A 15,637-nucleotide genomic window follows, 5' to 3' on the forward strand; every position below is an offset into this window, starting at 1 on the left:
GAGTAGATGCTAAATTGGAGTTCCTTATGTTAAAGGGGAAAATGAATCATCGTCCGCGTAGCTTCTTTCGCCCTCAAAGATCTCCGGCAACGGCGGTGTGCGACACGAAGGTGAAGAGCTAGGGTTCTGTGTGGTTGCTATTCTGAGTATTCTGGTTCCAGAGGAAAAAAGAAAGTGGATATGCGTGTTTGATTTGTCTGATGTCTCCTGGGCTGAACCTCATCCTTCTTGAGTTTTGTTTTTTGTCCGAGCCCAGTTTTATAAAAAAAAAGCCAAAAAAATCATTTTTTCACTGAACTGCCAGAAACCGCTAACCGGCCGATTTTTCCGGTTCACCCGGTTCATTTTCGGTTTTTGTGTACCACAGTTTTATAGTTAAATTGGACCGGCTTAGGGTCCGGTTTTTCGGTCGAACCGGCCGGTCCGATCCGGTTTTAATAACCATGGTTGATATAGAATTTGTGCTGTGGTCATAATAAAAATGCACCTGATATTTCTTTTAACTCGAAGTGTTAGACCATCTCCAATGGTTTCAACATTCAACACCCTCAACACTTCACTTTTTCTCTTCCCAACACTCCACATCACCTTCTCTCTCCAGTTCAACACTTCATTCAACTTTTACCCACTCCAATGGTTTTTCATTCAACACCCTACCCCCTACCCCACCACTTTTTTTATTTATTATTTTGATTTAATTTTATATTTTTCTTTTTATGATTTCATAAAATTAAAATTTTCGATAAAAATTAAATTAAATAAACTATTATCGATTTAATTTAATTTAATGTTTTTATTATTATTTTAAATTAAATTAAATTAACGTAATTTTTTTTAACGTAAATTAAATTAAAACACTTAACAATTTAATATTTTTTTAAAAAAATATACACAATAATTTATTTTATTTTATTAACTTCAAATGGAAGAAAGGAAACTAAGCACACAATAATATATTTTATTTGCTTAACTTAAAATGCAAGACAACAAACTAAGCACACAATAATTTATTTAATTTTCTTAACTTAAAATGCAAGACAACAAACTAAACACACAACACACAAATAACGTAATTAGTACGATACAAAGCATATTTAATCATGATACATTCCAAACTTTGTCCAGATGTGCTTCACTAGATCTGCTTGCAGTTCGTGATGGACTTTTGGATCACGGAACTCGGATCTAGCACGCACATGATCCGCAAAAGCGGGTAACACCTCGGTCGAGCACTTCCCTCAGCTTGCTCAAAATCGGTCCAGCGTTGGGCATATGAATCTCGTTCATCCTCAACAATCATATTATGTAATATGATGCATGACCTCATGATGATACCCAAATCAGTTATGTCCCACAAGCGAGCTGGTTCACGGATGATTTTAAAACGAGCTTGAAGCACTCCAAATGCACGTTCGATGTCCTTCCGACATCCCTCCTGATGTTTTGCAAAGCACTTATCGGGTTCACTTTGAGGAAGTCTAATAGATTTGACGAAAGTTTGATAAGAAGGGTAGATACCATCAGCTAGATAGTATGCCATATTATAGGGACGTTGATTCACGATGAAATTCACACTTGGAGCGTTTCCCTGTTCCAATTCATCAAACACTGGTGACCGGTCTAGAACGTTTATATCGTTCAACGTTCCCGGACATCCAAAAAAGGCATGCCAGATCCAAAGATCAGGAGATGCAACTGCTTCAAGAATAACTGTGGTGGTTCCCTTATCCCCTCTAGCAAATTGACCTTCCCATGCTTTAGGACAATTTTTCCACTCCCAGTGCATGCAGTCAATACTCCCGATCATGCCTGGGAACCCCCGCATTTCACTAACCTGTAGTATTCTTTGCAGGTCCTCTTGGGTTGGTGCTCTCATGTACTCTTGCTCATACAATCGTATGATTCCTTTACAGAATCTACGTAAACACTCCAATGTTGTAGTCTCTCCTATTTTGATGTACTCATCGACTGCATCTGCTGCCACACCATATGCTAACATTCGCATTGCTATGGTGCATTTTGCTAAGGGCGATATACCTTCTTTCTTCGCTGCATCAACTCGCTGGGTGAAGTAGTTATCACTACTTGAAAGGTCCGCAACGATTCGAAGGAAAACATGTTTTTGCATCCCGGTACCGGCGACGGAATATTCCATCGTCGTATGTAGGCTCATTGGCAAAGTAGTCGTCAATTAGCCTTCGGTTTGCCCCTGCATGATCTCTACTGAGATGTTTTCTACCACGAGGTGCACTATCCTCCAATATTAGATTTCGACGATCCCTAAATCGGTTGAGTATATAAGTGTCTTCTCTCTCACTTTTTTCAAGGTATGCTTCGAGATCAAACTCTGGTGGACCCATTTTTTGTGAAATTTGAAGTAGATGGGAAGAGATACATTGAATGGTGGATCTATGAGTCCATATATATAGATAAATTGAATGGTGGACACTGACGGATTCGAAATAATATGAACTATAGTTAATTATCGGATAAGGACTAGATTCGAATTGAGTGATACATATTCAAACTCGGTAACCCATACATTAAAGCCACTGACAACACTGACAAATTATTAAAGTAAACAGTACAGACTTGACACCACTTGAAAATTAATAAAGCAAACACTACAGACTTGACAACACTGACAAATTATTAAAGCAAACACTACAGACTTGACACCACTTGAGAATTAATAAAGCAAACACTACAGACAATTAATTTCCAAAGAGCTCTTGGGACAACCGCTTCAACAGCTCTTTCTTCTGGTCACTAAGATGCTCCTCTTCACTTAACTTTAGAAATAATTCCATTTTCTTAGCTTCAGTCTCCTCTTTCCTCAATTTATTAGCCTCTTGTTGCATCGATACTATCTGCTTCAATTGTTCAACCTCTATCTCCTTGACTTGTTTGTATTCAGCCCAATCTTTCTCCATCGCCTCCAAGGCAGCTGTTGTGCTCTTCTTTTTACCCTTTTTTTTAGCTGCATCCCTACCCATTGGACGGGGAATCGATCCTATAGAGTTTGAGCCACATGCATCACTCTCGCGAGATCTCTTAGATCCACTACTTCCCGAGCCAACATTTCCTCCTGCTTGACTACAGTAACGTGGTTGATCACGGAGAGCCTTCCATTCTGCCATCAAATTAAATTGACTCTTCTTCCCATCTGCGTATAATTCTTGCGCTTGGGTCAAAATATCATTATCCGACCAACCGCTTCGTTCCATACGCTTAGCGCCATCATAAGCGCCAATCCATTTATTTATTTGCTTGCTCATATAATTATAACGGTTTCGGCATGCATTTCCATCCCGCGGAGGATCGAATGAGCAATGCTGATTACAATACTCAACAATTTGACCCCAAAATGTTTCTCCTTTTTGGTTTCTCCCGACAACACTGTTTGTTCTATATTTAAGCCACCCACTAATTAACACCATATTTTGATCAGTGTTCCATGCTGGTAAGTGACATCCGCATTGCTATGGTGCATTTTGCTAAGGGCGATATACCTTCTTTCTTCGCTGCATCAACTCGCTGGGTGAAGTAGTTATCACTACTTGAAAGGTCCGCAACGATTCGAAGGAAAACATGTTTTTGCATCCCGGTACCGGCGACGGAATATTCCATCGTCGTATGTAGGCTCATTGGCAAAGTAGTCGTCAATTAGCCTTCGGTTTGCCCCTGCATGATCTCTACTGAGATGTTTTCTACCACGAGGTGCACTATCCTCCAATATTAGATTTCGACGATCCCTAAATCGGTTGAGTATATAAGTGTCTTCTCTCTCACTTTTTTCAAGGTATGCTTCGAGATCAAACTCTGGTGGACCCATTTTTTGTGAAATTTGAAGTAGATGGGAAGAGATACATTGAATGGTGGATCTATGAGTCCATATATATAGATAAATTGAATGGTGGACACTGACGGATTCGAAATAATATGAACTATAGTTAATTATCGGATAAGGACTAGATTCGAATTGAGTGATACATATTCAAACTCGGTAACCCATACATTAAAGCCACTGACAACACTGACAAATTATTAAAGTAAACAGTACAGACTTGACACCACTTGAAAATTAATAAAGCAAACACTACAGACTTGACAACACTGACAAATTATTAAAGCAAACACTACAGACTTGACACCACTTGAGAATTAATAAAGCAAACACTACAGACAATTAATTTCCAAAGAGCTCTTGGGACAACCGCTTCAACAGCTCTTTCTTCTGGTCACTAAGATGCTCCTCTTCACTTAACTTTAGAAATAATTCCATTTTCTTAGCTTCAGTCTCCTCTTTCCTCAATTTATTAGCCTCTTGTTGCATCGATACTATCTGCTTCAATTGTTCAACCTCTATCTCCTTGACTTGTTTGTATTCAGCCCAATCTTTCTCCATCGCCTCCAAGGCAGCTGTTGTGCTCTTCTTTTTACCCTTTTTTTTAGCTGCATCCCTACCCATTGGACGGGGAATCGATCCTATAGAGTTTGAGCCACATGCATCACTCTCGCGAGATCTCTTAGATCCACTACTTCCTGAGCCAACATTTCCTCCTGCTTGACTACAGTAACGTGGTTGATCACGGAGAGCCTTCCATTCTGCCATCAAATTAAATTGACTCTTCTTCCCATCTGCGTATAATTCTTGCGCTTGGGTCAAAATATCATTATCCGACCAACCGCTTCGTTCCATACGCTTAGCGCCATCATAAGCGCCAATCCATTTATTTATTTGCTTGCTCATATAATTATAACGGTTTCGGCATGCATTTCCATCCCGCGGAGGATCGAATGAGCAATGCTGATTACAATACTCAACAATTTGACCCCAAAATGTTTCTCCTTTTTGGTTTCTCCCGACAACACTGTTTGTTCTATATTTAAGCCACCCACTAATTAACACCATATTTTGATCAGTGTTCCATGCTGGTAAGTGACATCCGCATTGCTATGGTGCATTTTGCTAAGGGCGATATACCTTCTTTCTTCGCTGCATCAACTCGCTGGGTGAAGTAGTTATCACTACTTGAAAGGTCCGCAACGATTCGAAGGAAAACATGTTTTTGCATCCCGGTACCGGCGACGGAATATTCCATCGTCGTATGTAGGCTCATTGGCAAAGTAGTCGTCAATTAGCCTTCGGTTTGCCCCTGCATGATCTCTACTGAGATGTTTTCTACCACGAGGTGCACTATCCTCCAATATTAGATTTCGACGATCCCTAAATCGGTTGAGTATATAAGTGTCTTCTCTCTCACTTTTTTCAAGGTATGCTTCGAGATCAAACTCTGGTGGACCCATTTTTTGTGAAATTTGAAGTAGATGGGAAGAGATACATTGAATGGTGGATCTATGAGTCCATATATATAGATAAATTGAATGGTGGACACTGACGGATTCGAAATAATATGAACTATAGTTAATTATCGGATAAGGACTAGATTCGAATTGAGTGATACATATTCAAACTCGGTAACCCATACATTAAAGCCACTGACAACACTGACAAATTATTAAAGTAAACAGTACAGACTTGACACCACTTGAAAATTAATAAAGCAAACACTACAGACTTGACAACACTGACAAATTATTAAAGCAAACACTACAGACTTGACACCACTTGAGAATTAATAAAGCAAACACTACAGACAATTAATTTCCAAAGAGCTCTTGGGACAACCGCTTCAACAGCTCTTTCTTCTGGTCACTAAGATGCTCCTCTTCACTTAACTTTAGAAATAATTCCATTTTCTTAGCTTCAGTCTCCTCTTTCCTCAATTTATTAGCCTCTTGTTGCATCGATACTATCTGCTTCAATTGTTCAACCTCTATCTCCTTGACTTGTTTGTATTCAGCCCAATCTTTCTCCATCGCCTCCAAGGCAGCTGTTGTGCTCTTCTTTTTACCCTTTTTTTTAGCTGCATCCCTACCCATTGGACGGGGAATCGATCCTATAGAGTTTGAGCCACATGCATCACTCTCGCGAGATCTCTTAGATCCACTACTTCCTGAGCCAACATTTCCTCCTGCTTGACTACAGTAACGTGGTTGATCACGGAGAGCCTTCCATTCTGCCATCAAATTAAATTGACTCTTCTTCCCATCTGCGTATAATTCTTGCGCTTGGGTCAAAATATCATTATCCGACCAACCGCTTCGTTCCATACGCTTAGCGCCATCATAAGCGCCAATCCATTTATTTATTTGCTTGCTCATATAATTATAACGGTTTCGGCATGCATTTCCATCCCGCGGAGGATCGAATGAGCAATGCTGATTACAATACTCAACAATTTGACCCCAAAATGTTTCTCCTTTTTGGTTTCTCCCGACAACACTGTTTGTTCCATATTTAAGCCACCCACTAATTAACACCATATTTTGATCAGTGTTCCATGCTGGTAAGTGACTTCTCCTGCTCGTAGGAGTTGAATCCTCTTCATTTGGAGTGGCTTCATTACCAGCTGTCATGCCACCAAGAGTCATTTGTGTTGAAAATTCGGGAAACTCAGGTGCACCATCATTAGACGGCAGTGTTGGAGATGGATATCTGAACATAGATCCATGATGGGATGAGGACGTTGGTTGAGAAATTGATTTGGATCTTGAAAATTGTTGTGATTTTGGTAGTTGGATTGATTTGGATCTTGATAATTGTTGGGAGTTTGGTAGTTGGAAATTTGATTTGGATGTTGATAATTGTTGGGATTTTGGTGGTTGAAAATTTGATTTGGATGTTGATAAGTGTTGGGATTTTGGTAGTTGGGAAACTGATTTGGATGTTGATAATTGTTGGGAATTTGGTAGTTAGGAAACTGATTTGGATGTTGATAATTGTTGGGAATTTGGTTAGAAGAATTCTGGGTGTTGAAATGGTACTTGTTGGGATCCATTTCAAAGCAAAGAGGATAATAGAAAGATAATAAGATGATGGAAAACTTGGTTTTTTTTTCTGTGTCCAAATCAAACGAACCAAGTCTCTATTTATAGAAAAAAAAAATCATGAATTTTGGTAAATTTTTAAAATTTTTAAATTTTTTTTTTTGAATGAAATAATTGAGTTGGAAAGATTAGGATAAACGAAAATCGCCCGGACGAATAAAAATGTGACACGTGTAACGTTGCAGGCCCTTTCTCTCTCCTCAGGCGCGTGTCACGCACGCGCCTGTCGGTGCCCAACCGACGCGTGCCACGCGTCCCACTACCGGACGCCCTGGGACCCACACGCTGCCAAGCCTGCAGCGTTACGCGCCTTGTCGGCGCGTGTGTGGCACGCGCCTGGCGGTCACCAACCAGGTCGTGCCACGTGTCACCGAGCGCAGGTTTCACAAGTGTTGAATTTTTTCAACTCCTCTCTCCCCCTTTCAACTTTCAACACTTCTATTAAACACCATTACGTACCTATTTCAACATTAAACACTACAAATTCAACACCATTGCTGATAGTCTTAGGTGTAAACTTTCAGATTGAGATTTAAAGTGGTTCCTAACATATTATCATGACCAGCTCATGTTTTAACTCAAAGCTAGCTCTGAATCGTGGTGTAATTCCATTTTCCACCAACAGGATATCATCAAATTATTATTGTTGCGCTTGCCTACATACATTAAATGCAATTTTTCAATGTCAGTAAATAACTAAATACCAATTTCCTCTTCATTTTTACTACAATGTTCCTGTTCTATCTTAAATTCCTACTTGCCATCATCTTAAAAAATAATTCAAGATGGGTTGGTTGCATATTTGGATTAGGTGCACTTCTAGTGAGGGAACTGGTTAGACTCGAGACAACCTCCTGATGAAATTTTTTGGGTAGAATGATTAGGGTGCAAGTGAACTAAGCCACAAAATTCTGATTGTGGAATTTAATAAAATAGGCTTCAAATTGTAAATCTGGAAAGTGCCAAACTTGAGTTGTTGTGAATCCAACAACTATCACCTGAAAATTCTACACCTGTGAACCCATCAGGAATCAACCACCCAAACTCCCCCCACTTTGCCTATTTGCCAGAAAAATTAAAAGATAGTGAATCAGATGGAAGAGTCAAGACAGGCAAGAAAGAGTGCTTGAATTCCAAATAAGATAATCCCTCTCATTTGCATGACAATACCAACTCCAGCATTGCAAGAATGAATCACAAGCACACATCATCATCATCATCATCATTCTAAAGAGCCTTCAATTCCTTTATACCTCTCTATATAAGCCTCTAACAGTCTACACTCATAAGTCAATCAATCATATCTATTCAATTGATATTGATCAATTCTCATCTCTGTCTTTGACATTCCATACTTGGCATTTAGCAAACATGGGTGTACTTCAAGTCATTATCAGGTTATCTTTGGTTGCTACACTCATCAAATTGGCCATGGCTACGGATCACATTGTTGGAGGACCAAATGGTGGGTGGGATGCAACCTCAAACCTTCAATCATGGGGAACATCCCAACAATTTTCAGTGGGAGACAATCTCAGTAAGTCATTAACATGTATCAGTTAAACAAAATTCTGCTTCAGGCTTTGCTTAATTAATAAACGACACATTACCTTTTTGCTTAACAAGTTGAAGTACAATGTAACATTTTGTTTATTATAGCATGTTTGGAAACCCTTCTATAATTGATATTGTAGCCAAAAGCAATTCTAGGAAGAAGCTTCTGTGACTAAATTTTAGGTGTCATAATTAATTCTGAGGAAAAATAAGACATTAATATAACGTCTTTATTTGCAGTTTTCCAGTACCAGCCAAACCATAATGTGATTGAAGTTACAAAAGCAGATTATGACTCCTGCCAGGCAACTAGCCCAATTCAGTCTTACAGTGATGGTGCCACAACCATCCCTCTCAGCTCACCAGGAAAAAGATACTTCATTTGTGGGGCAATAGGACATTGCACCCAAGGAATGAAGGTTGAGATAGACACCCTTTCCAGCTCAACTTCTTCTGATGACTCACCAGCTGCATCTCCTCTCGCAGATTCCCCAACAATTTCTTCCATCATTCCCTCTGAATCTCCAGAAGAATCTACTACCTTACCTGCTGAATCTCCTGAAGATAATAACCATGAAGCTCCAAGTCCATTGTTTGAAACAAATTTGGGAAGTCCTTCATTCTCTCCAGTTGTTCCATCCACTGAATTTCCAGCTGCTGCCTCGCCTCTAGCTCAAGCACAAAAATCGTCGGACCTCTCAGCTTCATCAACCAGGAATGGCGATCTACAAGCCTCCGTTGCGATAGTGTTAAGCTTTCTAATTATGTTCATAGCTTTCTAAGGATGGGGAAAATCTTACCCAACCATTGCTGCTGAGCCTATCTTGTGTGAAAAATTGTTTTTGGTGTTTTGTCCTTGTTGTTGTGGTGTGGTTATTGCAAACTACTTCAGTGAAATACAAGCTTGCTTTATTGGTTTATTTAATGTGTCTCATCAACAAAGTGATTTGCTTTGCTTTTATATCCTATTGTTGAAACTACTTTTTGATCATCCTACCAAGGACAAGCACCTTAAGCAACTTTGAGTCTTCAAACTTTGTTATACAAAATTAAAACGACTGTGAACTACTTGAACTATACCAGGAACAGGACAGGGTACTTGAAGGGGATTTTCCAATACAACAATACACCCCAAAAACTAATTTACCTCCCATGCCCACTATATAAGTATGATGAGGAAAATTGCATCATAGAGAAACATAACAGGAACACAATCACAAGACAAGACCTTAACGTGGAAAAGACCAAAATCGGAGAAAAACCATGACCATACCAGTTTCATATTATAGTTTAGATTGTAGAAGCACAAATTTATCAAATCAAGCAGTCTCCAATAACACTTTCAGCCACACACAATAATAGAGACATAGTGAATAACTTGGAAAAAATATTATACAAGCAAAGCACACATACAGCAAAGAAGTGGATGCTAACCACTCTAGGCAACTGGAGGTCGAAGAAGATGATCCCTTGATGTATCAAGTACAGCAGAGGGCATAAACTGCCACATGGCAATTCCAGGATAACCAATGTAAGGTATCAGCTTGTGGCTAGCAGCACCTTTCCCTTTAACAGCTGCGTCGGCGTGAGGGAGGAAGCCAGGCTGTACATTTCTCAATTTGACCTTCTTCTCTAACTTTTCTTTGTCTAGCTTCAGCTTATTCTTCTCATCACGAATCTCATTCTTCTCAGCCTGCAAGGAACCATGAGTTCAGAACTTCAATTCACACATAATCACATGCCACTTTTTTTTTGTAATTTAAACCACAGATATCTTCCACGGAGTTAATCATATTCAAGCCGGATAGGACTATGTGAGGCAAAGCTCTCCCTACCAAATACTTAACCGAGCTGCACTCACAATTACTGGAACCATGGCACTTTTTCTTAGAAATACAAAGTATAGCCTTAAATTTAATATATAACCATATTACTTCGACATAACCATTATAAACAGAAAATCACCTTCAACTCTTTAATTTTTTCTTGTAAATCGTTATTCATTTCCTTCAGCTTCTCAGCTTCATTTCTTAATTGGGTTACCACTCGAACCGCGTCACTTATTATAGCAGCCTTGTCTGTTTTGGGCTGCCTACCAGGCTCCAAGATAGAACTCAATTCCAGAAACCTTGAAGTTATGTCAAATTGAAGAAATGAGATTCAGAAGTCTGAACTAAATCAGATTACATGCAAATTAATAGCATACCTCTCATTCAGTTTATCCCTTCGTAGTTTCTCACGACATGCCTTGGAGCCAGACACACTTGATTCAGTCCTTAACCTGAAGTAACAGTTTCATATCATTTATTTAGGGAAAATCATGACAAGAAAGGGAAGGGTGACAGAGTAAAAGAAGCACATGAAGGCTAATAAATCACAAATTTTGAGTTGAAAAAACCGGACTAATTGAAATGCTTGATTTCTCAATCAATTAACACATAAATAATTGGAGGAAAGAAAACAGTAGTTCAAGATCACATTTTATCAGCAACTAGCATGATTCTTATGCATTTAGTTTTGACTTTTGACTGATGCAAAACAAAGCTAGTCACTAATCAGCACACATGTAATTCAGCAAGCCCAACCATGCCTGTCAAATTTAAAGTTGAACTTAAATGCATGTAATTGACAAAATCAGGCATAGTAGAGAAGTATATTTCTTGTCATCAGATCACTAAGTATGAACATAATCACTGAAAACAAAGTAAGAAAGGAACATAACTGGCTTCCTTGATCTCCAAATTTATGAAGTACATCAATTAACATATTTGAAACAATTTTAATAATTAGATTCTTTAATGGCTGCTAGTAGAGGAAATTAGAAGCATCATTTCAAGCTTCAGTTTACTTGAAGAATCTTTTTACTCAAACCCTTATACACTTCAAGTATTAATTTCTTCTATACTCACATGGAGAAAGAAAACAGTATGTATATTTCTAGTCTGCATAATAATTTGAATAATTGGGTGCTCAATTGCTACAGAATCTCAAGATACAAAAGTCAAAGCTGTATAAAATTTTAAAAAGTTTCTAGTTCTGGTTCATATATCAAATGGTCAAAATGCCAAATCACAAAACTTTGAAGTCACTACACAATAGTCAAACAGTTGTGAAGGAACAACATCAACTTCACATATCCTTTGCAGAACAAAATAAGAGAAATCACCGCTTTGAAGGGCCACTTTCGAAGACAGTTGAATCCAGTGAGTATTCCATTTCCAAGCTGAAATTACAAATCAACCATCATGTCATGATTCACTTAATCATAATCTGGGGTTCTAGCTTTCTAATGAAGGTTTGACCTTTCTAGTGAACAATATATAAAGAAATACAAAACCAAACCCACTTCATATTGGAAGGAACCCAGGTGAAATCAGCAGAGTCTGCAACCATGAAATCAGCTGCAGCAGCAACAGAGATATCATCAAAGCCATAATCATAGAGCCAACAGGAATCACCTGAGGAATCAATTTCCATTGTTGTTGGGAGCAATAATGTAAGGTAAGAGTAGGAGGAGAATGTGTGTATATATCAAGTGGAACCTAAAGAGCAGTGAAATTACTGTGAAAATAATAGCGTGAGAATAATATAATACTACTACTATGTAATGTAACTAACATTGAACAATGTTGATTTGTTCGTTTGGCATTTTGTTTTGTTTAAAATGTCCCTTGTAAGAAGAGTGAAGAGAAAGTCATTGTTTGTGAGTGATTGCGATTTGTGAGTTTTGGTGACGGAAGCAGAAGATTGTGTGTCGTGCTAGCACTGTTCGCCATGGCCAATTGCCATACATTGTATTACGTTGATACAGTCCAGAGGAGCCAAGTAAACGCCATGCCTAAAACTAGGGACCGCTTCACATGAAAGCAGGGTTTATTTATTATGTACACAAAAATTTCCGCGGCCGCATTACTCACACACCAGGGCCGGTTCAACACTAAATGAGACCTAAAACAAATTTTAAAGTTGGGTTTTTTACCTAAAAAATTTCTTTGTTAAAAAAATTTACGTAAAAATAATTTTTTATTTAAAATTTATTTTTCGAGCTTTTTAAAATGTAAAATTATTTATTAAATTATCATAATCAATTTGATTTACATGTCTTTTTCAATTGATAATAAGCTAATCCATTTTATCTTTGTAGAGATATGTTTGATCTAAGATCCTTTCCCTAAAGCAAATTTTCGACAGACTCCGATACAGATCTCCTAAGCTTGTACTGTCCCAAGGTTTACACAGCCGATGATTTAACCCGTGCACTCGAGATAGCGCACCTTGGAACCTTCACAGATCATTTACCCATAAATGCCAGGTAAGAAAAGGATGATAGCTTGTAGGAAAACAGTACAAAATGTATAAGAGGATATTTTGTGTTCAGTGCCTAGAAGGCTAGAACCTTTGCTGCCAACACCTTACATAATATAGCAGACAATGGAAATTGAAAATCAAATAAGTTTCTTTTAAACTTATAATATAGCCATAAGTCATCAATACACCATCAATGCATAATGCTTTTTTTGAAACTAATGCATAACGTTAATATCAATGATGACCATGGAAATTTGAAATTAACACAATTAAAGGGTCAACAAATTGTGTTTGTCGTCGAGTAGGTGAAAAAGGAAAGAAACATAGTTCTGATTAATATACTATTAATGCTTGGATTTTTGGGACCTTTTTGACTTAGTAAAAAAAAATTGGGGGGTCTTTTTTACATAGTATAAAAAAATTCGGGCCTAAAGCCCTTGCTTGGGTGACTTTGGCCTTAGTTCAGCCCTACGACACACATGTGATTTCTGTCGTTTTAACCGTCACAAACTGCAAAGCTTCTTTACTTTGGAATTTAAAAACCGCTACAAATCGCATGTGTCATCAGTATCGCAAAAATTTTAAGATACCAACATTTACTATATACTTGACCAGTTTCCGATTGAACTAGTTGGACCGACCAATATCCAATTAGGTTTACACAACTAAAGCCAACTTGAATTTAAGTAATGCATTATTTTCTTATAGTAATTCCCTTAATTAATTAGTTAATATTACTATTAAATGTATCACATTGACGTACCCTCTCTTCTTTTCCACACTCCAATTAAATAGTATATTAATTGGAGTGTATTAGTTACTTATTCCTTTAGTTTCTTGTTTATAAGTCACTCTTATCTAATTATTTAAGATTAAAAAAAAATTACTCGTAATAAAATTATAAAAATTGTTAATATCATTTGAGTAGACATCCAATTGAATTCCGCCAAATCAAAAAATATCTTATTCTTTTAATTAAAATTAAAGTCAAATGTAATTATCTCTCCTATGTGGCATGTTTTGATTGGATGACTGTGTAAAACTATTTTACACTGTCAGTGCATATCCATTAAACTCATATCATTTAGCGTAAGTACCCATGATGAAATGCTCTTATCTAACAAAACAAAAGTTAATCATAATTCAAAATGTATGTCCTTTTATCATTTGAGTTAATGCAACACGTTTGTTTTACCAAATTCTTTTTAAGTTAATTAATTAGCTTATCAGCTATCAACCACACACTTGAGATATCTTGATAAAATTTCATATCATTTTATTTAAATTTTTAAGAAAGTAACTACTAACTACTACAATTCTTTTTAAAAATGTACCTTACTGCTGTAGGAGGGTTCTATTGGTTGGATGAAGGACTATTTATAAGGTCGGGCGGGGGGGGTGGGGGGAGGGGACCAGTTTCAGTGACGGTTCTAGCAATTACCTTATTGAATTTGGCATCTTAATTATAGTAACAAAAAAACGGTAATTAGCTCAATAATACTAGTAGATTCTGTAGAACTTTCCACTAATTAGCTTAGTATGCTCATCTATGCTCTTCAAAATTGGACCAATAATAAAGTCCAACTAGCCTTTTGGGGATGGCATGATCCATGCCTTTCATTGACGTCACTGCGATGGGATATGGATGAACTCTATAATAGTTTTAAAAATCGTTTTTCTCTTAACATCCCCCATGGTTTTAAGAATAGATAAAAATAGATAAAACTTAGATGTTATAAAAAACTTATGTTACTCATTTAGTCACTTACTTAATTGTGATAATTTTTTGAATTACCATTTTTTAGTCTGCGTGTCATACTTTATTAGGTAACAATAGTGATGAAGTTGAACTTAAGTTTTATCCTTTAAAAATATGGGGTTGTCTAAATGACTCATGATAAAATTAGGGTTATATCACCCATTGCTTAGTTGTTCCAATTATATTGTCACATGTGTCACTATATTATTCACCTCACTTTTTATTTTTTATTTTCATAATATTTATTTTATTAATTAATTGAATTGCACAATACCCCTACCAATTTAGATAATAGCTTAGTACTCCTTTTCTATAAAAAAAACCCTAATCCCCTTTCTTTTACGTTCTTCCCTTCGCCGACGCCACTTGTACTACTGTCATGCGTGAATTGTCTAAATCGGGCAAGGCAAAAGATCTGTTAGAATTACTCTCGCAAATGTTGATAGTGGGCAACAATCTTGACAGGGAAGCATATTGTATCCTTATTAGTAGCATGAGTAAGCAAAACCTTGTAAAGGAATGTGTTTTGTTGTTCAGTATGATGGTCAATGAAGGTCTCATACATGATTCAAACAAATTATATTGGTCAATCAAGGTGGGGGTGACGGGTAAATTACTCGATCTACGCCGGTGCCGGCGAAGGGAATTAAGAACGTGAAAGAAGGGGGGTTGGGGATTTTTTTTTAAAAAAAAAAGGAGTACTAAGTTATTATCTAAATTGGTAGGGCTATTGTGCAATTCAATTAATTAATAAAATAAATATTACGGAAATAAAAAATAAAAAGTGAGGTGGATAATATAGTGACACATGTGACAATATAATTGGAACAACTAAGCAATGAGTAATATAACCATAATTTCACCATGGGTCATTTAGACAACCCCTAAAAATATAACAACCAGTAGTTATCAAAATGCAATTGTTTATGGCAATTTTACATTTATTATATGGTTTGTTATCAACTTACGTGAATAGTGTATTTGTTCATGTAGAGTGTAGACTTATGTGAAGATATTTACATGAAATTAAACTTCCTCAAGGCATTGAAGGGGATCATAATA

General features: G+C 37.2%; 2 protein-coding genes across 2 annotated transcripts; one reads left to right on the plus strand and one right to left on the minus strand.

The window, feature by feature from the left end:
* The first annotated feature begins 8,126 nt into the window (after window positions 1-8,126).
* Window positions 8,127-9,428, plus strand: LOC130748752 (uclacyanin 1-like). Its single transcript, XM_057601995.1, has 2 exons — window positions 8,127-8,491; window positions 8,749-9,428. Exons 1-2 carry the CDS (start codon window positions 8,326-8,328, stop codon window positions 9,288-9,290), a joined length of 708 nt encoding a protein of 235 aa, XP_057457978.1. The 5' UTR covers window positions 8,127-8,325; the 3' UTR covers window positions 9,291-9,428.
* Window positions 9,429-9,758: 330 nt separating this feature from the next.
* On the minus strand, window positions 9,759-12,106 carry LOC130748753 (transcription factor ILR3-like). The gene is made up of 5 exons (XM_057601996.1): window positions 11,855-12,106; window positions 11,675-11,731; window positions 10,715-10,789; window positions 10,474-10,636; window positions 9,759-10,201 (listed from the first exon to the last, which is right to left on the minus strand). Exons 1-5 carry the CDS (start codon window positions 11,983-11,985, stop codon window positions 9,947-9,949), a joined length of 681 nt encoding a protein of 226 aa, XP_057457979.1. The 5' UTR covers window positions 11,986-12,106; the 3' UTR covers window positions 9,759-9,946.
* Between the last annotated feature and the right edge of the window lie 3,531 nt (window positions 12,107-15,637).

The sequence above is a fragment of the Lotus japonicus genome, chromosome 3, assembly GCF_012489685.1.
Source record: "Lotus japonicus ecotype B-129 chromosome 3, LjGifu_v1.2".
Taxonomy (NCBI): Eukaryota; Viridiplantae; Streptophyta; class Magnoliopsida; order Fabales; family Fabaceae; genus Lotus; species Lotus japonicus.